The 22,903-nt window shown below is 40.1% G+C and overlaps 1 protein-coding gene across 1 annotated transcript in view; it reads right to left on the bottom strand.

The window, feature by feature from the left end:
- Positions 1–8,107: 8,107 nt before the first annotated feature.
- The window catches only part of Ireb2 (iron responsive element binding protein 2), a 47,211-nt gene continuing 32,415 nt past the window's right edge, over positions 8,108–22,903 (bottom strand). The window contains exons 12-22 of the mRNA XM_059267912.1: positions 22,025–22,184; positions 21,115–21,250; positions 19,183–19,267; positions 18,533–18,689; positions 17,907–18,031; positions 14,336–14,440; positions 14,103–14,245; positions 11,829–11,976; positions 11,622–11,744; positions 9,194–9,379; positions 8,108–8,517 (exon numbers count right to left, since the gene is read on the bottom strand). Of these exons, the coding sequence (XP_059123895.1) occupies positions 8,407–8,517; positions 9,194–9,379; positions 11,622–11,744; positions 11,829–11,976; positions 14,103–14,245; positions 14,336–14,440; positions 17,907–18,031; positions 18,533–18,689; positions 19,183–19,267; positions 21,115–21,250; positions 22,025–22,184 (1,479 nt within the window). The 3' untranslated portion in view covers positions 8,108–8,406. The remainder of the gene's footprint in view (positions 8,518–9,193; positions 9,380–11,621; positions 11,745–11,828; positions 11,977–14,102; positions 14,246–14,335; positions 14,441–17,906; positions 18,032–18,532; positions 18,690–19,182; positions 19,268–21,114; positions 21,251–22,024; positions 22,185–22,903) is intronic.

Here is a 22,903-nt window from a genome sequence, read left to right as displayed (position 1 = left end):
ACCATATTACTTGCTTTCAGAAGCAAATTAAGCTCTTCAGGTGTTGTTCACTAAACATATTGTCACAAAGACCAAACAGGGTTTCAAAACAATCTTTGCACCTGAAACTTCTGGAAACTAATACATCTTGTCACATTGCTTTTGGCCTTAAGACTTAACAAGGAATTTTAAACATTCCTTCTGAATATATATATAAAACAAGGCCAGTGTTCATAATGTAATGTGAACTGCAGCATTAATTCCAAGATGAAATCCTCTCAACTCTGAAAGTATTTAAGGGTATTAAAAGAACTTGAGAGGAACTTGATAGGGAGCTGGGTGTGGTGGTGGCTCACATCTGTTGTCCCACCAATCCAGAGACAGGGACAGAAAGACTGCTGCTTGTTGAAGGCCAGTCTGGACTACCTATTGAGTTCTAGTCTAGCCCTTGCTACAGTGGAAGACTTGTCTCAAAAAGAAAAAGTTCTCAAAGTTGAAAAGACTGTTAAAGGCAATTAGTGACGGCCCATCTGCAGAAAATGTTCCCATGACCTTGAATGGAATTTGTTAAGCATCTTTTTGCAGAGCCTTGTTTGCTAAAGCAGGACAAGGTATTATTGGCAGATCTGCTCACAAGACAACCTGGTACACTTAACAGGTGCTGAGCTACAAAAAGTTGTTCTGGCACCAGCTGGGCTACCAACCTCTCAAACTTCAGCCATATGGCCTCTAAAAGAGTTTAGGAACGTCATCTCTAAAAGTCCCTTCTAGCACCAATATCTAAGCTGTTCAAAGTTCTCTTTTGAGCTTATATTTGCTTTTTTGTTGTGTACACGAAGAACTCCACATCATGAAAGAAAAGGCACACATTGAAACCTGCTCCTGAAAGTAAATACACACATAGAAATGTTTTTACCAGAGATTTCCATTTTAACCAAATGTGCCCCGTGTGTATGGAGAGGATGGAGGGCGAATCCAAATCCTATATAGGTGTTAATGTACTTCTTGCCAGCAATATTTAGCTCCCGAAAAACCCCTCAAACAGTAAGGGCTTCTAACCAGGAGGCTGGCGCCATACTCCATAATCTTTGTTGAACCAAAGAGGAATGAAGAGAGAGTGGACCTTACACTCTGCACTTTGTGCAAGGTACACCAGAAAAAAACCACCACAACAAAACAGAAACCAGTCTTTCCTCTCGTCCTCTCCTAAAGCGTTACAAAGTCCCGTGAACTCTGCCTTAGCACTTCTTCCAAGTCGGTCTTCAGCGACCCTTTCTGCTATGAGCTTCCAAGGCTGGGAAGCAGGCAATTGTATTGCCTGCATCTATTCGGTGAGCCAATGGTTGCCATCACTCAACATCGGTTTACAGGCTGCAGGGACTCTACACAGTCGTCTTCCAAGGGCGACTGGAAGCAGCACTACCCGCTGCTCCAGTGGGTCTAGCTGCGGAGAAAGGACAACGACGGGAGGGAGGTGGCCCATAGCTGGGCTCCTGGCTTCCACCCCGCACCGTGCAGGCCTGCGGAGGGTGAGACCCTCGGGATTGCGCTGAGATCTCAGCCCAGCTGGGGCTGGACAGTGAGCTGCCCGGTCAACACGCAGCGAATGTGAGGAGCGCGAGGGCAGCAGGAGCCCGCCGCCCGCTCTCAGGGACGTCCCCTCACGGAGACCCCGGGCTCGTCTCAGCCTCCCCCACCTCCGCTCACCCGCTGCGACCCGACGTCCCCAGGCAGACCCGCTGTCCACGCTCAGCAAGCCAGAAGCCACGGTGCGGGAGGTGGGGCCCGACCTGCGGCCGCGAGCCCCGCCTTCCTATTGGCTCCGCCCACATTCCGCCGCCCAATCAGCGCACACCACTGACCGCCCATGCCCAACCCTTCCCCCGCCCCCAACAGAATTCAGAGACCCGGCTTCTGATTGGCGGTCCGCAACCCGACGAACCTGTCAGTCTCGGCTCTCTAGTCAGGATTCAGAGGTCTTGTTTCTGATTGGCCCTGGAGTAACCATTTAGTAGGCTTTGGGCCCTTGAGCGGCACCTGTCAATTCTGACTAGGTCGGCTTAATCCAGGCAGCGACTTGGAGCGTTGTCTGTCAGGAAGCTGCCTCCTGAGGGCTCGCATCTTGGCTTTCTTTCCTCACTCCTTCCCGCTCTTTCTGGAAGCGCGTATCCTGGAGGCCATCTTCATAGAGCGCGGCCAGAGTTGCATTCTCCCTAGAAGGGAATCCTCGTCCTGAAACTGCAAGGGTCGGGTCCCCCTCTGTGAGGGAACGAGGCTCGCTGTCTGGGTACTGGAATATTCCAACCCGAAACGACTGTATAAAGAGGCCTACACCGTCTGTGCTGGCGGGAAAACTGAAGTCTAGAGTGCACGGAGCAATCAGACCGTAGTTACCAACTCCCAGTTCAGGACCTTGGCTATAGCACCTGTTTTCAAGCGAGGTAACTCGGTTCAGCAGAGGGAGAGAGAAAGCAGCACGAACCGGGCTGTTAGCACCACAGTTCAGATCCGGGGTGACAAACGACTCTTTTACACCGAGGAACAGAGCTGGCAATTGGGTTAGAATCCCTATTTAGGTAGGGTAGGTAGTTCAGTCAACAGGAAAGTGCTCAAGAGCTTGCTTGGGATTTTGGGACAAGAAGTTGGTTGAACGACCTTAATTATCCTTTCTGGTAATTGGTCTTTGCTTTATTCCCTTGAGGAAGGGTCTTTCACTCGGAGTCATTATTTTTTGTTAGGCTGGCAGTCAGAACGCTCCAGTGATCGCTTCATCACTCCCTGTCCCACCTGCACTAAGGGTGCAGAATGCACAGTAATGGCTGGCTTTTTATACCGGTTCTGGGGATCCGAACTCAGGTCTTCATGCTTGGGCAGCAAGCACTCTTACCCACTGAGCCATTTCCTCAGACCTCCTGGGACATTCTTCAGAAATGGAAAGCCTGTTATAGTGATGGGTGTGTAATCCTAGCACTTGAGAGGTTGAGGCAGGATTCTGGTTCAAGGCCGCCAGGCTGGGCTACATAAGGAAACTCTGTTGCCAAGGAGAAAAAAAGCTTTCTGTAACTTGCCATTTTTACTTTAAGTAGATATTTTCCCAGTTTCAGGGTATCTTTATACACAAACTTTTTGTACATCTTAAGATTTTGGTTGAGACAATCTCATGTAGCCCAGGCTGGATTCCTGTTGCCACCTCCAAGTGCTGAGATTGCCACCACCTTGCCCAGCTCTTGTGTACTTCAAATTGTCCCTAGGATGAACTGCTCAGTCTTTTACGATTCCTAATGTGTGCTGCCAAACCATTTTTCCAAACATTGGAGTGCGTGTGTGTGTGTGTGTGTGTATTTTTTTCTCGAACACACACACACACACACACACCCCTTCAATGTAAAACAAAAACAATTTGCAGAGATTACACGATTTTGTATTGCATGACTCACTGTCAGGGTTCAGTGTTTAGCATATATAATGCTTTGGGTTCAACCTCAACAGAAAATGTGTTCTAGAAAACAATCTTATAGTTTAAAAAATATATTAAAACTGGGCATAGTGGCACATGCCTTTAATCCCAGCACTGGGGCACAGGGGTTGGGGGGCAGAGGCAGGTGGATCGCTGAGGCCAGTCTGGTCTACAAAGCAAGTTCCAGGACGAGTGCTGTTACACAGAGAAACTGTCTAAAAAAAACCAATGTGTGTAACTTTGTGGAGTCAGTTCCTTCCTTCACCTTTACATGGCTCTGGAGACAGAACTTGTGTGACCAGGATTGTCCAGCAAGCACCTTTACCCATTGAGCTATCTCACTGGCTCAATCTTGCAGTTTCATATTTCCTTTATATAATGGATGTTCATAGTACCAACACATACATAAAATTCAGTGGTCTTATGAGCAGAGTGAGGATTACACATATATCTGCTTTTGCAATTGAGGATTCATTTTTCAGGTACTAATATGCTACTGATGGGACATGTTCTGAGAAATGCATCCGTAGGCAATCCCATTATGCAAATGTCAATTCAATCACACAAACTAAAATGGCTACTGGGGGCCATCTTAGGAACCATCTACATGTGGTCTATCATTAACAGAAAGGTTATGTGGCCCAAACATATCCTAAACATGAGCGTCTAGTCTAGCTAGCAGTTGTAAAAGTTATCCAAACAATTCTCATCAAAACAGCAAGACTTGCAGTAATTTGTAATTAGGAAGCAAAACTGGTATCAAATGATAAATGCACCAAGGCTGCCATTTCCATGAAGTCTGGATATTCAAACGATCAGGGTGCGTTTATGTTGGTACTGGTACTTGCTTTTGTGATACTATCCTAGAATCTGAAATTGTGACCACTTCAGCCTTTGGATGTCAAGTTTTTGTTTTTTGAAGATTATGTATAGTGTTCTGCCTGAATGTATGCCTACATGCCAGAAGAGGGCACCAGATCTTCTTATAGATGGTTGTGAGCCACCACGTGGTCACAGGAACTGAACTCAGGACCTCTGGAAGGGCAGCCAGTGCTTGCCACCTATAAGCCCTCTCTCCAGCCCTGGATGTCAAGTTTTAATAAGCTTTAATCACTTAGGTTGCTACTAACAGTAGGAGGAGGGGCTTTTGGGGTAGGCAACATAGGGATTTGAATCCAAGGCTTTGATCCTGCTAGACAAGTGACCTACCACTGCCCTAAACCCTAATCCCTGGAATATCCTTTCCAATCAGGGGAAGCTGATCCTATTTACAAAACCTTGTTTTAGGGGAGAGTGCTGTGGCCCTAGTTCCCAGCTGTGCATGATTTGCTTTGCAAAAACATCAATAAAATTGCAGAAGACAGAGTGAGTGACACCATTAGCAAGACCTACAGTGTTCCAGACCATACAGCACCACTGTCCTACAGCAAGGCCATCTTCTCCTGTCATACACAATTCGCATCAAATGAGCTGTCCAATTCTGTCCTAAATGTTATCAATTACCATAACAAAGACCTATGGTATGAAGAAACATGCAATGCCATTTCTAGTAGTTCAATTTATACAGTAAATATGTACTTAAATTAGTTATACAAATGAGGAACAGACAGATTAGGGAGAAAGAGAATCAGTGAATATCAGCTATGAATAGGAGACTTCAACCTAAAAAAAATTTCGAGACAAGGTGTTTGCCACAATAGCCTTAGCTTTGGCCCAGGTTGGCCTTTAACTCAACCAATCCTCCTGGCTTCAGCTTCCTAAGCACTGAAATTACAAGCATGCAACACCAAGCTTGGTGAAATACATAGTTTTTAAACATCCAAACTTTAGTGTCAGAACTGCCTCGAAGAATAGATAGTCTCCATCACTTGACTGTTAAGTTGCCCGACTTGTACAAAAGATTAGGACAGATTAGTCTTTCATGGAAAACTGATTCCATAACTTGACCAACAGTTGGAACACTCCCTGAATTAAATTCATTTACTGTTTCAGTGGACCCTAACTGTACTTCAGACTTTCATTCTCTTAAGTGTTAGCATAGAAAGGAACTCTGTGATATAGTGGTGAGATTAACTGGCTCACATGCTGGATGTTATGTTGGGAATTAAGTCTGAACATTATATGTTAAATGAGAAATTTCTGGATAGCATTTCATTTCTTGTTATGATGTTTTATTCTGAGTTACTACAAAATACAACATGAGTCAAATGTGATAATACAATTTTCTTTATTAAAAATAATTTACAGCATCAATAACATATACACAATTTCATTAACTGAACTTTACCTCCAATATATTTCTATACAATACTTAACATTATTGAACTTAAAACTGTTATGCTATTTTGTTGGCTTTAAATAACAATGATTTATAGTTACTGAAGAGATATATATGGTTTTATAGCCACATATTTTGCATAAAATTGATAAAAACAAACAAAAACAAAACAAAAAAGACCACATCAACACAGTCACAGTCCCTCTTGAAGGGGAAAAAAATCCTATTGAAAAAAGTCAAAGTCCACTTCCTTTCCCTGTTTTTTCCCCCAAATCAAATATAGTATCATCATCCAGTATCTTAGTATCTTCTCCCTAGACTCAAAGGCAAAAAGGAAGGTGGTTTTCAACCCCTGAAAAAATGTTGATTTTTCATCCTTTCACTTACCACCAAGAAGGGGAATGTGCACTACATTGTTATCACATATGCAAATAACTGACCCAGGCTGAGCTCTTAGCTTTACAGCTTTTAGTTCAACACCAGTGAAAATCCAAACAGTCTGGTGAAGAGATGCTGCTGCCTCTCATCCAAGTGCTAATACAGAGACAGAGGTACCTGCTGGAAGCCTTTCCTTTCCTTCATTTGTATGAGCAGCACAACTAAGGCACACAACAGCATGGACCACAAAGTTCTTGAGACTACAATGCTGCTGTTGGTAACTGTGCTACGTTCACAATACTGATTTGCTTTTTTTTGTGTTCCTTTCCCAAATATTAGTAATTTTTAGAAATAATACAAAAATACTAAAAATAGTCAATAAAGGAAGTAACACATTAAAAACAGGCATCACATTTTTGCATCATTTGGCTGGAGGCAGAATTACAAAATATACGCATTAAGACATGAGCTTAATTTCCCTCTCCATTTAAAACCGTGCTTATCAAGTTCACTGTTTCTAAGCAAGAGATTAAGAGAACCTTGATTTCATTCCTGAAATACAATTTTTATACCATTACCAGACTCGGTGGACTGGAAATGTAAATGTTTGATTCATAGCTGTGTTTATCATCTCTCAGACTTTTATGTCCACACCTTTAACTCAGACTACTGACAAGAGTATACCTTCAAAGTAAGACATTTCCCCCCATATATACATCCCAAATTACCATTTTTTCAAAGCATGTACCAGTATTTTAATACTCAACTTTTAAGTTCTCCATTCCTAACTCAGGTTTCCACGCAGATTAACACACACAGATAGACACATGGCTTCTGCCAGAACACAATATGATTTTAAAGTAGCAAAGAAAACACTTATAAAGAGACTTTGTTTTGTCAAACTCTAGTCCAACTAAGTATATATTTGAAAAATATTTTCAACAGATTGTATGACTAATTATATGCAAAGTCCTCAGTGCTCTTCACCCACTGGTTTGGGAATTCCTGAATTTTAGCATAAAACAAGTACTTTTTGTTTTGTGCTATGCACAAAAACAGATCAGATGAAGAAAACATTTAAAAAAATCATTACACCTAACATTTTGCTGCTGTTTTATTTCTTAATTAAAAAGAGGTATAAGACCTTCTAAAACTAATTTCCAATCCTTTAAAAAGGATTTAAAACACAGACAAAGCATGTGATGTGGTGTCAGATATAAATGCAGCTAGGGACACAGGACATGTGACAGAAGTGGCTGCCGAGTGTCTTAGCCTATGATCAGTTTTGATTAAAAACAAACCATAATGAAATGAACAGAGTCATGTATCCCACAAGTAAAATAAAGACTCAAATAGCAGTAAGTCAACTTAAAGGACTATACAAAAGTAACATTAAAAGTAACACTTAGGGGGTGCATATCCATATAATTTTGGGTAGATAATTTTGGAGTCTAGAGGAAATCTAGAGTTTGATTCAAGTTGTTTTCAGCACTCATAAAAGGAATGTGGAACATCAGCTGGTGATACCTAATTGAAGTTACAAAATCTAGTCCCAATTAATACACCAGCATTTGGGCTTGCCAGAGTGTCACAGTGGCAAATTATTGAAAAATTACAGGACTGTATCATAGGAAATATACCTTTACTAATACATGGTACCATACAATCATCTGTATTTTGCAGTTATTTATCTTCAGACATGGAGTAAACTTTGGCTAGACTGGTCAGAGGGACTGTGATCTGGGGCAGGTTCTATTCCTCAGATATCCTGAGACTAAGGGTAAACCTAACTGACATTACAAACTGGGAATGGCAACTGTGTCCAACTCAACTCTGGAAAGGAATACACTTAAAAATTCATTTATAAATCGGGTAGCCATTTCCACAATTTTAGGGTCTAATCTGGATTCTTGTATTTCAACTTGCTATTCTTAAACCAACAAACAGTAGTCCAATTTTATAGGGCAAAACAAAACAAACAGCTTCAGAAAGGCTACTCATATGAATCTTCAACACAAATTCAAATTCTGTCTTTATTTACAAAATGTTCTGATAAAATATAACCCCCATACTTACAGGTCTCTTCCACAACACACTTCACACGTTGATTTTAGCAATGTTAATAGCACCATTCGTATATTATTTAAAATCAAGATTTCATTTCAGTCACAACATTGATTCATAATCATTTACATCCATGGATGAGATTAACAAGTGTACTGGAATTATCTGCAGCTCCATGGCAAAGGTTCCTGGGTCCAGCACAAAAGGCTTTGCCGTTACCAGTCATGAAAGATACCATGGTGAGTAGATACTATGAGAATTTTCGAGCCACAAAGTTTAATAAGCCTCCATGTTTGTACAAAGTTATCTCCACATCATTTTCAAATGATGCAATCACGCTGAATTCTTTTCCAGTGCTTGTCTTTAAACAAACAAAAAGATGTGTGAGTGTCAGAGCTTCAAAGTGTTACTTGGTTAAGAACATTTGTATTCACATCCACTAACTACCTGATTTGTTGTCTCATTTTCCTGGTTCTAATTTCCTCCATTTTGATTGCCTAAAACCCTTCCACTATTTAAAAACATAAGACCCTCCCAATGAGCTAAGTAGAAAAATGGGTATTTTGATTTCTAATTCTAAATGACAAGTATCAGACTCTGCACTTCTACAGCATGACTTTGCTTCTCTTGTGGAAGTCATCACTCACTATTTACACTTACTATACCGTAAACGTCCATTACATACAGTGTCACTGTTCTTTCCTTTCTTCCTTAGAGTCTTATCTAACCCTAAAAGCTGAACTTTCGTTCTCTTTGGAATGGAATATTGCCTGGGTCCAATGTAGATCAAAACAGAAAGAGCTGATTAAACTGAGCCTCAATTCTCCACCAGGCATCTTTTTTCTAGACTACACAACCAGTTTCTTCTACTTTTCCTCAGACAAGGTGAGCTCTATTAATAACACAGATGAACAGGAACGAGCTACAGCTTACATGCACTGACATAAGCACACAATTAGAAACAATCCTTATTTAAACTTACAAACACCGATTGAGTACAGAGGACACAATTATATATTTTGGAATCTTGGAGATACCTTCATATTTAATGTAATTCCAGGAGACAGTTCTTCAGGAAATGATAAAGAAAATACTTCTCTACCAGAGAGGCCCAAGGAGTCTGCATTTTCTCCTGGGAGGAACTCAAGCGGAGCTATGCCAATTCCAATCAAATGATCTTTGTGTATTTTTTCATAACTTTCAGCCAAAACAGCCTTTACACCCTGTAACAAATATGCATTTTATTTATCATCATTTTAATTATAATTTTTGAGACAGACCTTGGTTTGTAGCCTAAACTGGCTTTGCAGCCTACACTGGCTTCAAACTCATGCAATCTTCCTGCTTTCTGCCCTGGGATGCTGAGTTTGCAAGATGCACCATCATGTCTGCTTTATGGTGACTATTTTAAAGGAAAAAATATCTTTGGGCTTTGTATAGTTGTTTTTGATGGACTATACCATTAGTGAGATGGGTATCTACATAAACCTTTTATAGACTGTTCTTAAAGAGAGAGAGAGAGAGAAGAGAGAGAGAGAGAGAGAGAGAGAGAGAGAGAGAGAGAGAGAGAGAGAGAAGAAGAAGAAGAAGAAGAAGAAGAAGAAGAAGAAGAAGAAGAAGAAGAAGAAGAAGAAGAAAAAAAGGACCCTTACAGCTGGGCAGTGATGATGGCACAGTCCTTCAATCTCAGCAGCATGGAGGCAGATCTCTGAGTTCAAGGCTAGCATGGTCTACAGAGAGAGCTCCAGAACAGCCAAGGCTACACAGAGAAACCTTGTCTCAAAAAACAAACAAAAATCAAAAAACAAAACCAAACCTCTTTCATTGTTTTGACCACCAACAGAGCTCCAGGGTTAACACTCTGACTCAAAGTAGAGCTCTGGGGTACTTCCGAGAGGTAGAGGGAGGGTAATCTCTATGAGTCCCAGGCCAGCCAGAGCTACACAGAAAGACTCTGTCTTAAGAACAGTAACAATAAAAAGGTAACTGATTTGGCAGACTGATGAACAGGAATTAAGGTCTGAGTCAATCAATCTGCAAATTGAACTCGGGAGTTTTGAGATTTTGAAGTGTGAGGTCCTGGGAACACTGGAGAACTAATCAGCAGTAAGACCTCTAGCTCTAGCCCTACTTTGAGCAAACGTTTATTCTCTAAAGAAAATGAACTAGAGCAGTGGTTCTCAACCTGTGGGTCATGACCTTTTTGGGGGTTGAATGACCCTTTTACAGGAGTCTCCTATCACATATTTATATTATGATCCAAAACAGTAGTGAATTACAATTATGAAGTAGCAATGAGATACTTTTATAGTTGGGGGGGGGTCCCCACCCCATGAGGAACTATATATACTAAGGGTCGCAGCATTAGGAAGGTTGAGAAGCACTGAGCTAAAGGTTCCAGCCCTGGTTTCTCCATTTAAACACACGCACTGTCTCAGAAGCCTTTTAGGACAGTTCCCTCCTTCACCACGCACTCTCTTTCCCTCTTTGTCCCTCCAGAGTATGAACTGCACAATGTGCTATACACTTGTTCAAGTATTGTATGCTTACCTTGTACTTATACATAAAAAAAAAAAAATCACTTGTTTTGTTTGAGACAGGGTCTCTACATAGTCCTAGCTGTTCTGGAATTCACTTTGTAGATCAAGCTAGCCTCAAACTCAGAGATCCTCCTGACTCTGCTCCAGAGTATTGGGATTAAAGGCTTGTGTTACCACTGCCTAACTCAAGAATAACATTAAAAAACAAACAAACACTTAACCAACTTTCACTTCTTGGGAGTCCAAACCCCCTACTGAGAAAGGAGGACCTAACCTGAGGTACACTGGGGTCTTGAGGGGAAGACAGGGATGACAGATGACCTGCTAACACTAGATTAAAAACAGAGATGGTGCTATCCTGTGCCTCCTGTATAAGTTACTGTCCTTGAAGAAACTGAATAGCCTCATAGAAAATACAAACAGGTTTCTTACTTGGTCAAGGGGTATGATATTTGGCTACCTGAGTTTCTTGACAGAAGGAAAGTGAAAGGGAGGTATGATAGTTCAAGATAAATATCTCCTTTCTCTTTACTGCTCCCATACAGATTTCCTTATATAAAAAATATTTGGCCAGGCGGTGGTGGCGCACGCCTTTAATCCCAGCACTCGGGAGGCAGAGCCAGGCGGATCTCTGTGAGTTCGAGGCCAGCCTGGGCTACCAAGTGAGTCCCAGGAGAGGTGCAAAGCTACACAGAGAAACCCTGTCTCAAAAAACCAAAAGATCTGAGGTTTAATTAAATTTGAGAGTAGTAAAATAAAAATAGAAATATATCACCTAAGATCATTGAAAAAAAAACATAAATGTGAGATCCAAATAAGCATATAAAAAATTTAAATAAACCAAATAAATGTTGAAAAGATGTTACTGAGAAAAGGAGTATTAAAATTCTTTAAGTTTAAGAATATAAAATTTAAAAATCAGTACCAGCAAATAGGGTCCTTTGGCAGCCCAGTCTCTTGAATTTCCTGAACCATATTTTTTCCCTGCTAAAATGATCAGTGGGATACCTTCTTTCTGGTACAGTTCTGCAGCTTCAAATACATCGAGCTGTAGATGAAAACCGAGAGAAAATTATTACTATAGAAGTTGATTCAGTGAGCCATGGCAGAGGCACTCTGTGTCCATCTTTACCGTCTGTCCTGATGGAAAGTGAACTGTTTTGGGAGCTGGCTTCCCAATAAACTTATTAAAAAGCTTGATGTTTGCAAACGTGCCTCTTGTCATCACAGCATCGTTACCTCTTCGGGCTCCGTAAGAGTTGAACTCCCGAGGAGTAAGGCTACAAAAAAGTTATGAAAGACAGTGTTCAGGCCAGACAGAAAATCACATCACTGGGTTGTAAGAAATCTATTAAAGGCTGTTGTCCACCTCCCCCAACTTTAGAAGATCTCAAGCTAGCTTAAAACTTTAAAAGATCTCATGAGTTTATCATCGATCTATAAACTCACAGTTTCTTAGATAATTGCCCCCATTAATCTGAAGCAAATCTCAGATCTTACTTTCTTTTTAAAAGGCAAAGTCTTAGGTATGCACCTCAGGCTGGTCTCAAACTTGCAATACTCTAGCTCAGCAAGCAGCTACCACATCCAGCAGTTTTAGAGGTCAGAAACTACTGAACAAAAATATCTCAACAATCAAAAACTGATTGTTATCAGCCTCTGGTTTGATCTTTTACACAGAAGTATCAATACTCTGAACTTGTACATTTAAAACAAAACGAAAGAAACTCCCCCCTCAACCCACAGGCAGGTTTTCACTGTGTAGCCTGACTGTCCTGGAACTCACTCTGTAGACCAGGCTGGCCTCAAACTCACAGAGACCCGTCTGCCTCTGCCTCCCGAGTGCTGGAATTAAAGGCGTGCACCACCACACACTTCAGGATAGAATGATGTAGACCAGTGGTTCTCAACCATCCTAAAGCTGCGACCCTTTAATAGAGTTTCTCATGTTGTGGTGACCCCAACCATAAAATTATTTCGTTGCTATTTTATAATTTTGCTACTATTATGAAATCATAATGTAAATATCTGTGTTTTCTGATGGTCTTAGGTGACCCCCGTGAAAGGGTCATCCGACCCCCAAGTAGTCTTGACCCACAGGTTGAGAAGTGCTGGTGTAGATTCTGAGATTCATATTTTCGGAAAATTATTAGAACAGGCCAGCAAGATGGCCTAGCAGGTAAAAGCACTTGCTGCCAAGCCTGACTCCGGGGTATATGGAATAGAACTGACTTGCATGTTTACACACACACACACACACACACACACACACACACACACACATTAAATAAAAATGCAGTAAAAAATATTAGAAGAAACTTTGTAATAAAAGCTATACTGTGATTCTGTCAAAACAGCTCCATTTTTTTTTTTTTCCCTCTGAGACAGGGTTTCTCTATGAGGTTTCGGTGCCTGTCCTGGATCTCGCTCTGTAGACCAGGGTGGCCTCAAACTCACAGAGATCCGCCTGCCTCCTGAGTGTTAGGACTAAAGCTTTAATTTTTATAAAGCATTTCAACAAAAAATGTTATCATCTGAATTGCTCAAGCAACACATATAATGTCCAAAAGCTAATCAACACAGCAAACAAGCTTTCTATCCAGCACCAAAACAGTTCTTCAGTGAGAGCAACTCCACATTATTACTAGTAGAGAAATGAAACAATACCTTCCTAGTTTCAAATTTGTATCTCTTTGGCTCAGTAGTTAAAATTGCTTGCTGTTCTTACAAAAACCTGAATTCAGTTTCCAGAACACATGTCAGGCAGCTCACAGCTGCAGCTTACAACTCCAGAGGTAAGGGATTCAAAATATCTTCTTCCTGACTCCACGGTGACACATACACAAGTGGTGTGTACATGTGTACACACACACACACACACACACACACACACACACACACACACTCTCTACATCTTTAAAAAAAGGTATCTGCTATATAATCAGGCTATTCAAATTTGATCCTGTCAGTCATCTTTGATAGTGATACACATCAACCCTATCCTCACTGATATGTATTTTACAGCCCCATGAAGCACACATTTGTTATACTTTTATGATGGGAAGCTGTTTAGAACCAAATGGTCAGGATCCATCTGGTGTGTCAAACTAAGCTTGATTATTGCTTCTAACCAGTTATTTCTTTAGACTATAAAAGCTTTGTTTGTTTGAATAAAGGCTCAATTAAAAATAGTGACTTCAATTTCTAACATTATAAGGAAAGAGGGTCATCAGGTGCCACTTAGGTCTTGCTGAAGACAAATGTGCTAACAATGAGATCCCTAAAATAGTCTGTAGTTACAGGACATAGGACTAAGACCTTGAAAAAAGCCTCTTGGTAACCTAACCGAGGAACAAGGTAAAGCGAGCCCCTGGGACCATGAGCACACCCCCCGCCCCCCACATACCCTCTGTTTGTCAGATACTTAGCGGCAGCACTGCTCCTAGCAATACTTCCAGCAGGTGATATGTGGTCTGTAGTGACCGAGTCTCCCAAATACAGTAAGACATGGGCCTTGTCGATAGGCTGGAGGACAGCTGGCTCTTTGGTCTAAGAAGAAAAAATGAATTCACAACACTGAACTTTTTTCTTTTCAATTGTAACAAACTTGAAAAGCTCGAGCAGTTCACTAGTACTTACAAGCTTATCAAAAAACGAAGGGCATCTGATATAAGTAGACTTTATGTCCCACGGAAAGAGCACTGACTCGGGGGCTTCTAAGGAATTCCACCGTTTATTTCCCATCTGCAAATGAAGTTTGGATGAATGGACCAAAATAAAGAATCAGAAGAGAGACTTTAAAAACATCCACGGTAATAAATAATAATTAGACAAGTGTTGAAAGGAAAAGAAGCCTTATCCATTGAAAAATCATGACATTTTTGAACAGAATAAATAGACTTGCTTTAAAACTTTCAACTCACCAAATTTTCAGGAGCAATTTTCAGAGTTAAGTTTCAATGTAAACAAATATAAAGACTTCATAGAGCCACCCCATCCCCAAACTAAAGAACTCAAAGACATATATGTGTATGTACACACACACACTGCAAAAAATTTAGTATGTAAGGTATGTCATCAATCTTTAGAAATATCACAAAGAAACATCTTTTCCAATGTATCTGTCCCACATTACATGTTAGTCTTGCCTTCAAATAGTTTTTTTTTAAACTCCATTTCTCACCAGTTTCCACTGCTACCTACCTACCTCAATGATCCACTCAACCAACAGCTTTGACTATTATACCTGAACTTCCTGATTCTACTTTCCTTATCCAACTCTCTCTTTCAAAATAGTAGGCTGAGTCGGTTGGAGAGATGACTCAGAGGTTACGGGCACTGGCTGCCCTTCCAGAGGACCCAGATTCAATTCTAAGCACCCACATGGCAGCTCACAACCATCTGTAACTCAAGTTCCAAGAGTTCTGAGCCCATCTTCTGGCCTTTGCAAGCACCAGGCATACACATGGTGCACAAACATGCAGGCAAATACTCATACATATAAAGAAGTAAAACATCTTTTCAACTTTCGTGTGTAAAATAGCAATGTGAGCCGGACATAGCGTATTCCAGCACTAAAGAAGCTAAGGCAAATTACTGAATTTAATGCCGGTCTGGTGTACAAAAAGAGACTGCCTTCAAAAATGAAACAAAATCCCCTCCAACATGCTCCCCAAATTTGTACAACTCTTCTTATCCTAATTTCCTTTTCTCTACATATATTTAGCATAATATGCAATTTACATAATTCTTTGCTTTTTTTGGAGACAGGGTCTTGCTATGTAGTCTTGGATGGATGACCTGTAACTAACTGCCTATATAGAGCAGGATGGCCTCAAACCCATAGTGATCCACCTGTTCCTGGTCCAATACTGTGATTAAAGGTGTAATCCCTACACTTGGGAGACAGATGCAGGTGGATCTGTGAGTTAGAGGCCATCCTGGTCTACAGTTAGTTCTAGGACAGATAGGACTATACAAAGAAACCCTGTCTTAAAAAACAAAGTATCACTACACCCAGCTTTCTTTGTGAAACAGTCTCATAGTGTAGCCCAGGTTGTCCTAGAACTCATAATGTAGGTGAAGCCAGCCTTTCACTTGTGCTTATCCTCCTGCCTCAGCTTCCTGTTAGGATTACAGGAATCTGCATAGCTGACTCCTAATTATTTTTTCTACAATTCACTGCCCTCTCTGAGGGAGAATTCTTTCCTTTGTTCAATGATGTATCCAGAAGTATAGTTATCACACAGTAAGGCATTTTCTGAATGTTCAAGTTTATATAGTACTTTGAACATAAAAGTATGTATAAAATGTATTTGCTTATTTGTGCACAAAGGCAAGTCTCAAAAAAAAAAAAAAAAAAAAAGTTGAAAAGACACTGCTCCCTGTTCTATGGAGGTAATGCAATGACCAGGATTTTAGTGGCAGCAAGTGTCCATTATTTGCTCTTACTTTGATTTTTGAACTATTTGAATGGGAATGATAAACATTTAGTAACTCAAAATCCATTAGAATACTCTAGGTCTTTCTTTTCATAATTAGCAATTCCAGATATAAAATAGCATTCAGAACTATGAGTTAACCAGAGATATTTGCACATCTATGCTTACTGAAACAACAGTAGCCTGTTTATAGAACCAGCCTAGGTGACCATCAACAGATGAAGAAAATACATTTTATGTAACAGTGGTTTTTTTTTTATTCCGGCATTAAAAAAAACCCTGTTAATTGTGGGAAAAATGGATGGACTGGTGATTACCATTTTAAGTGAAATAAGCCAGGCTCAGAAACGTAACTATCAGATTTCTCTCTTACATGTAGACTCTAGATTAAAATATAATAGTAGAAAGAGGACTATGTGGAGGAGGTGAATAAGAGATGGTAATATGAGAGTAAAAATAAAGATAAATATCACATATGTAGAAGACAGATTTGTGTGTGTGTGTGTGTGTGAGAGAGAGAGAGAGACAGAGAGAGAGACAGAGACAGAGAGATATTGACATTTTAAGAAAATGGAACTAAAGACCATTATTTAAAAAAAAATAAACCAGATTCAGAAATATAAACATTGCATGTTTTTCTTGTGTGGAATCTAGATTTCAAAATAAAATATCTATGCCAAATGCATGACATTCAGCCTAGTTGAGGGGTTCATCAGATAGAAGAACATGTTATATTGTCCATGTTTAAAGCTCTAAAAGAGAAGGCAGAGGTAAGAGTAGGGAAATGTATTAGTAGGCAAATCACTTGACACTGTTCCTGAGTTTGGATCCTCAGAAGCCATGTAAAGCAGGACATAGGCTGCAATCCCATCAGTCTTACAGGTAAAATGGGAGATGGAGACAAGAGAACCCTTAGCTTGTGGGCCAGCCAGGCTGGCAGAGGCAGTGGCAAACCAAGGGCTCTTCTCCACCATGGTAGAAGGTGAGGACTAACATCCAGGGTTGTTCTCTGACCTCCACACACGCCATGGCACACACAGGCCCACATTCATACCCATGAACTAATCACCACTCCCATGCCAAGATTTTAAACTGTCTGCGAATGGGAAGGAGACCAGCAGAAGACAGTTGGCACAAGAGAGGAGTGAAAAACGAGTAAAGTACAATGACACAAACGTGAAGCTGTCATAAAGAACGCCACCCCTTATGAAGCAGAGTCTTACTGTGTAGCCCAGGCTGCCCAGGAATTGGGAGCTCCTCTGCCTTTGTCTCCTGAGTGCTGGGATTAAAGGCCTGTGCCACTGTCATTGTTTTTTTAATGTTTTTACACATACATACACAGACAAACAGACTTTTCAAAAATAAAACTCAGCCATAAAAAAATGTATATTCAAAATTATCATTTTTGCTGGGTGGTGGTGGTACATGCCTTTAATCCCAGCACTCAGGAGGCAGAGGTAGGAGGATCTCTGTGAGTTCAAGGCCAGCCTGGTCTACAGAGCAGCGAGTTCCAGGACAGGCTCCAAAGCTACATAGCAAAACCCTGTCCTCAATAAATAATAAACAAAATTTAGCATTTTGATTCTGTTTAGAAAGCAAAGACATGGGGCTCATGCCTATAATCCCAGCACTGAGAAGGCTGAGGATTGCTTAGTTGACAGGGCAGCATGGGCTATAAGGAGTAAGTTCCCAGCCAGTATGAGTTAGTGGGACCTTACTTCAAAATAAAGAACAAAACTAAAAACAAACAAAGCCCGCAAGGCTCTTACCTCTACCTTCTCTTTCAAAGCTTTAAACATGGACAATACAACGTGTTCTTCTTCTATCTGATGAACTTCTTCTCGACTAGGCCAAATGTCATGCAGGTAAATTTCCTTGCCCGTAGAGTCAGTACCTGCTCAAGATTTTAACATGGTGTTCAGTACACATATTAAAACAACACAAAACCAACATCTCAAAAGTATTCCTATTTTTCAAAGACAAGTCACAGAAATCAAGTAACTGATTTTTTTTTCTTTTCTTTTTTTTGTTTATCAAGACAGGGTTTCTCTGTGTAGTTTTGGTGCCTGTCTCTCGCTCTGTAGACCAGGCTGGCCTGGAACTCACAGAGATCTGCCTGGCTCTGCCACCCAAGGGCTGGGATTAAAGGTGTGTGCCACCACCGCCTGGCCCAAGTAACTGATTTAATAACAGGGTTAAGTATCGAGAACTAATGACATGTACAGCTATGTTCTTCACATTAACACATGTACTGGTAATAGAGGAATGGACAATGTAAAAAAGTAACAAGTACTGAATGTTTTCTTTCATAGCAAGAATCTGCTTTTAATAACTCCTGGGAGGAAGTACGCACAGTATACATATGAACACACAGATAATCCATAGGAAAACACACCTAAAGGCTCTGTCTGGAAATCTATATTCACGGTGCCTGCTATGGCATAAGCCACCACTAAGGGTGGAGAGGCAAGGTAATTGGCACGGACACAATCACAAAGTCGACCTTCAAAATTTTTGTTTCCAGATAAAACTCCACAGGTAACCAAATCACCCTGAGGGGAAAAACAAATATACTTGATTCAAGAGCTTATATACACTCACACGATTATAAAGTCTATCTGTTGTATGGTTCTGAGAGCCAGACAACCAAAACGGTATCACTAAGTTTTAAGTTCACAACTACAAATCTTATAAACTTTAATGGTTCCTGATATTACTAAAGTATTATTTTAAAAATGCAGAAGTAATTCTTTGTATCATTTTAAGACCCACAAGTTACTCATCCCAAGAGTTGCAAGTATAAATTATCAATCAAAATACAAACTGATGTACACTTTCTGTAATTTACTAACAAGATATAGTTAAAACAAGTTGGGGCAAGTCTCAAAGAAGCTAGCATCCCTGTTCTTAAATGTCTTTTTTTTTTTTTTTTTTTAACCAGCACCTCTTTCTTAAGCTTGGTGCTTAAGCAGGCATTAGAGTATTTTTATTAAAAAACAAACAACAATTTAAAAAAGCACCTAGATATGCTAATCCACATTTTACCTGTTTTACTGCATTTAAAACGGCTTCTGATAAAGGTGCTGTATTTCCCACACATGTTGAACATCCATAGCCAACTATTTCAAATCTGCATTTAAAAAAGTAACACATGACTGGAAAGCACATCATATTTGTAAAGGACAAATTTTTTTTTTTTTTGTTTTTGTTTTTTTTTGAGACAGGGTTTCTCTGTGTAGCTTTGCGCCTTTTCCTGGATCTCGCTCTGTAGACCAGGCTGGCCTCGAACTCACAAAGATCCACCTGCCTCTGCCTCCCGAGTGCTGGGATTAAAGGCGTGCGCCACCACCGCCCGGCGTAAAGGACAAATTTTATCTCCTCTTTTCTGTTACTATGGTAAGATTACTCAAAAAACATTTGCAGCACAAGAATTAACCATCAACACATTAATTTCACAACATTTTGACCATTCAAGCCTCACTGTTCTATGTTCTTTGTACTGAATGCAAATCTTAGAAGAGCCTATATATCTACAGCATTAGTACTAGATCAAAAGTATTTACTTATCACACAGTACCAGACAGCTCCTCCTCCGCTGTAACTACAACTATAATGTAAGTACTTAAAAATCATGTTGTGTTTCCACTCGAAAGGCATCTTTAAAACTCTACTGTATCAAGATGACCGCACTATAACAGGTTCATCAAAGGCCCCAAACTTTACTCCAGTAGAAGTAAATTATTCAACTCTCAACCAAGTATACCTAAAAAGAATACTTGACTATAACTCTTATATAAGGTTACAAACACAATCCTCTAAGTTACTTTAGCTGCTGTTCTAAAAGCAAAATAAAAAATTTAAATTTGAGGCTTTAAAAAGGACTGACAATTTATGAAAGAATATTATGTTCCAAAATTAGACTATCGTTAATTTCTTTAATTATGGAAGAAACATAAAAATCAAGTTTGTCTTAAGGTTCACAGACAAATTAACCCATATATTGTAGACCCAGTAACTTTGCAAAATCTGAATTAAGACAATCTGTTCAATTTTTAATTTTTTTTTTTTTTTTTTTTTTTTTTGAGACAGGGTTTCTATATGTAGCCCTGGCTGTCCTAGAACTCGACCTATTGACCAGGCTGGCCTTGAACTCACAGAGATCCACCTGCCTCTGCCTTCTGAGTGCCACCACCGCCTGGAGACAATCTGTTCAATTAAATCAATGCAATCTGCATTATTTACTCTTCAGAACTGCATATGACTCATGAGGATTAGGTATTCCTTCACACCACTCTAACAGTACTCCTCACTGTGGGTTGGTCTCCCCTGTCCTGAAGCTACAGACCATGTGCCTGACCTCCAAGTGCCCTTCTCATCAAATCTTCCCCATGGGCATCTGAGTGGTAGGCAGGAGACTGTATGACAATGGCAAAGGAACAAGTTAGGGCTCGAGCAGGCCCAAGCATGGCAAACACAGCACCAAGAGGTTTTACCTTTCACCTTCCCTTCTCTCCCTTGCTAAACCGTTAGATTACATCCCTAAAGCTCGCCCCCAAGGTCTATTTCCTTATATGGCCACTGACTCATTCCTACACGTCAAAATTCATTGTTTGTCTCATATATCTAATCAGGGTTTACCAACTCACCTTGGTAGTGACTCCCCACCTTTCTCCTGAAAACCCCACCCTTGCACAATGCTCGCTTCCTGCTGCTTGCTGTCTGCCTTCACAGTCCCCCAACACACACACACACACACACACACACACACACACACACACACACACACACACACACACACACCATTTGCCCCTCCAGGCAATCAATCTCCTCTCTGCTGAGAACTTCATGTCTGGGTGTGTCCTGTGCCGACTCAAGGCCATTCTCTCTTACAACAAGTAATATTTTTTGTCTTTATCATCTCTCTTTGTTTAATAATAGATTTAATACCTGCTAATTCCAACAGTAAATGTCACTTACCCTAGCTTGCTAAGATAGGGTAACACTCCACTTGAACTGAGGTAATGTGTAACCATCCCACTGCCTGGAGATAAACTTGTTCTTATATAAGGTTTAACTCGCAAACCAGTTTCTACAGCCTTCTTAGCCAAAAGACCTGTAAAATCAACAAACAATGACTATAACAATGTACCTTTCCCTCCTTCACATTAGAATAAAAAGTAAGAAAAGGGTGTACTTAATAACACAGACTACAATTTATAGTAAAAAGGTCAAACTCATAAACTTTCTATCATTATTACTGTGCATTTTACTCTACTGATTCAGTTCACTGAAGCCGTATTGAAATTTTTGGTAGATAAAGTAGTCATCACACTGCAAATTATTAGGGGATAGGCTGACACTATGGCATCGCACAAAAAGAAAAAAAGAATATTCACATATAGCTATTGACTGAATCATAAATGAAATAATCGTAGTAAACCAAGAGCAAGTTAACATCAATTATACATAGTTTTACAGACATCAAGCATTGCCATGGTGTATACAAACAGACATTACTTGTTAATGATCCCTCACTTAAATAACTTTAAGTGGGATCTAACATACAGTGATATTATGTAAACTGGTGGGGAAAGTCCATACAATACCTGCCGATTAGCAGTACTTCTTTCTGACAGATACAATTTAAAATTAAGAGATAAGTAAACTACAGTTTGTTTTTTTTTTTCAAAAAGCTACCTTCTGTGTAATAAAAATACTATAAATGAAACTCAAGGTCCTAACAACTTAATTAAAAATGTCAGTGCCTCTCAATACGGAACACAAACATGGATACATTTATCTAAGGAAGAGAAATGAATATAATAGAAAAGCAAACAGCAATTTACATGACAGAATATACAATATATAGCCATAAATACCAACCTACCTGCAGCAAGCATGACAGATGGATTGCAATTATTGGTACAACTGATAACCGCAGCAATGACCACAGATCCATGGGACAGCTTATACTCACTTCCATCGTAATGAATAGAGACAGTATCACTTTGTTTTTCTGCTGCAACTTGAAAACCTTTAAATCCAACCTATAAATTTGCATGTAAATATTACAGACTTTGTAGAGGAGAGACTGATAGAAAAACACAGCTTGGATTCCTGATACCTCATCATTTAGCAGTTGAAGTGCTACCGTGACACAGAAGGTCTACACCATTCAGAAGTGCAATCCATCTAAAACACGATTTGAATGGTTACTAGAGGAGTCTACTGGTGTTCAGAAGCAACACTTTCATACATGAAGTGACTGCAGCCAACCTCCCAGAATCCTCCTAATTCAGATGTCAATTTCATTGACAGACATTCTCAAAGCATGGTAGAAACTCTTCCTATTCTAAAGAGCTGCACAAACGGCTCCAGTGTGAGTGCAGAAGAGATGAACAAAATCTGCTACGGAAGTAAGTGCTGAAGGTGCAACTCATCAGAGACCTTTCCTCTAAATGAGTTTAATTTAGAAGAAATAAAAATAAAAATAAAAAGTAAAGAAACTATAAAACAAGGTTTGGTAGACAAGGCCAACTCTGACTTTTCCTAATAAAGCAGAGAAAGTAACAAGACTAAAGCCGTTAACTTTAAGACAAAAAATAGAAACCCCCAAAGCCAAGGTTACTCAGTTTTTGTTGTTGTTTTTGTCCAATTTTATGAGAATAATTACACAGTCTGTACTGATGCTGCCCAATAAAATGTCCTTCACTGATGCAGCTGCTTAGTCCGTGCTGTCAGATCCAAGAGCAGGCCACATGGAGCT

This window comes from Peromyscus eremicus, chromosome 7, assembly GCF_949786415.1.
Source record: "Peromyscus eremicus chromosome 7, PerEre_H2_v1, whole genome shotgun sequence".
NCBI lineage: Eukaryota > Metazoa > Chordata > Mammalia > Rodentia > Cricetidae > Peromyscus > Peromyscus eremicus.
Note: the sequence above shows the minus strand (reverse complement) of the source record. Positions and strands in the feature narration are given on the sequence as shown.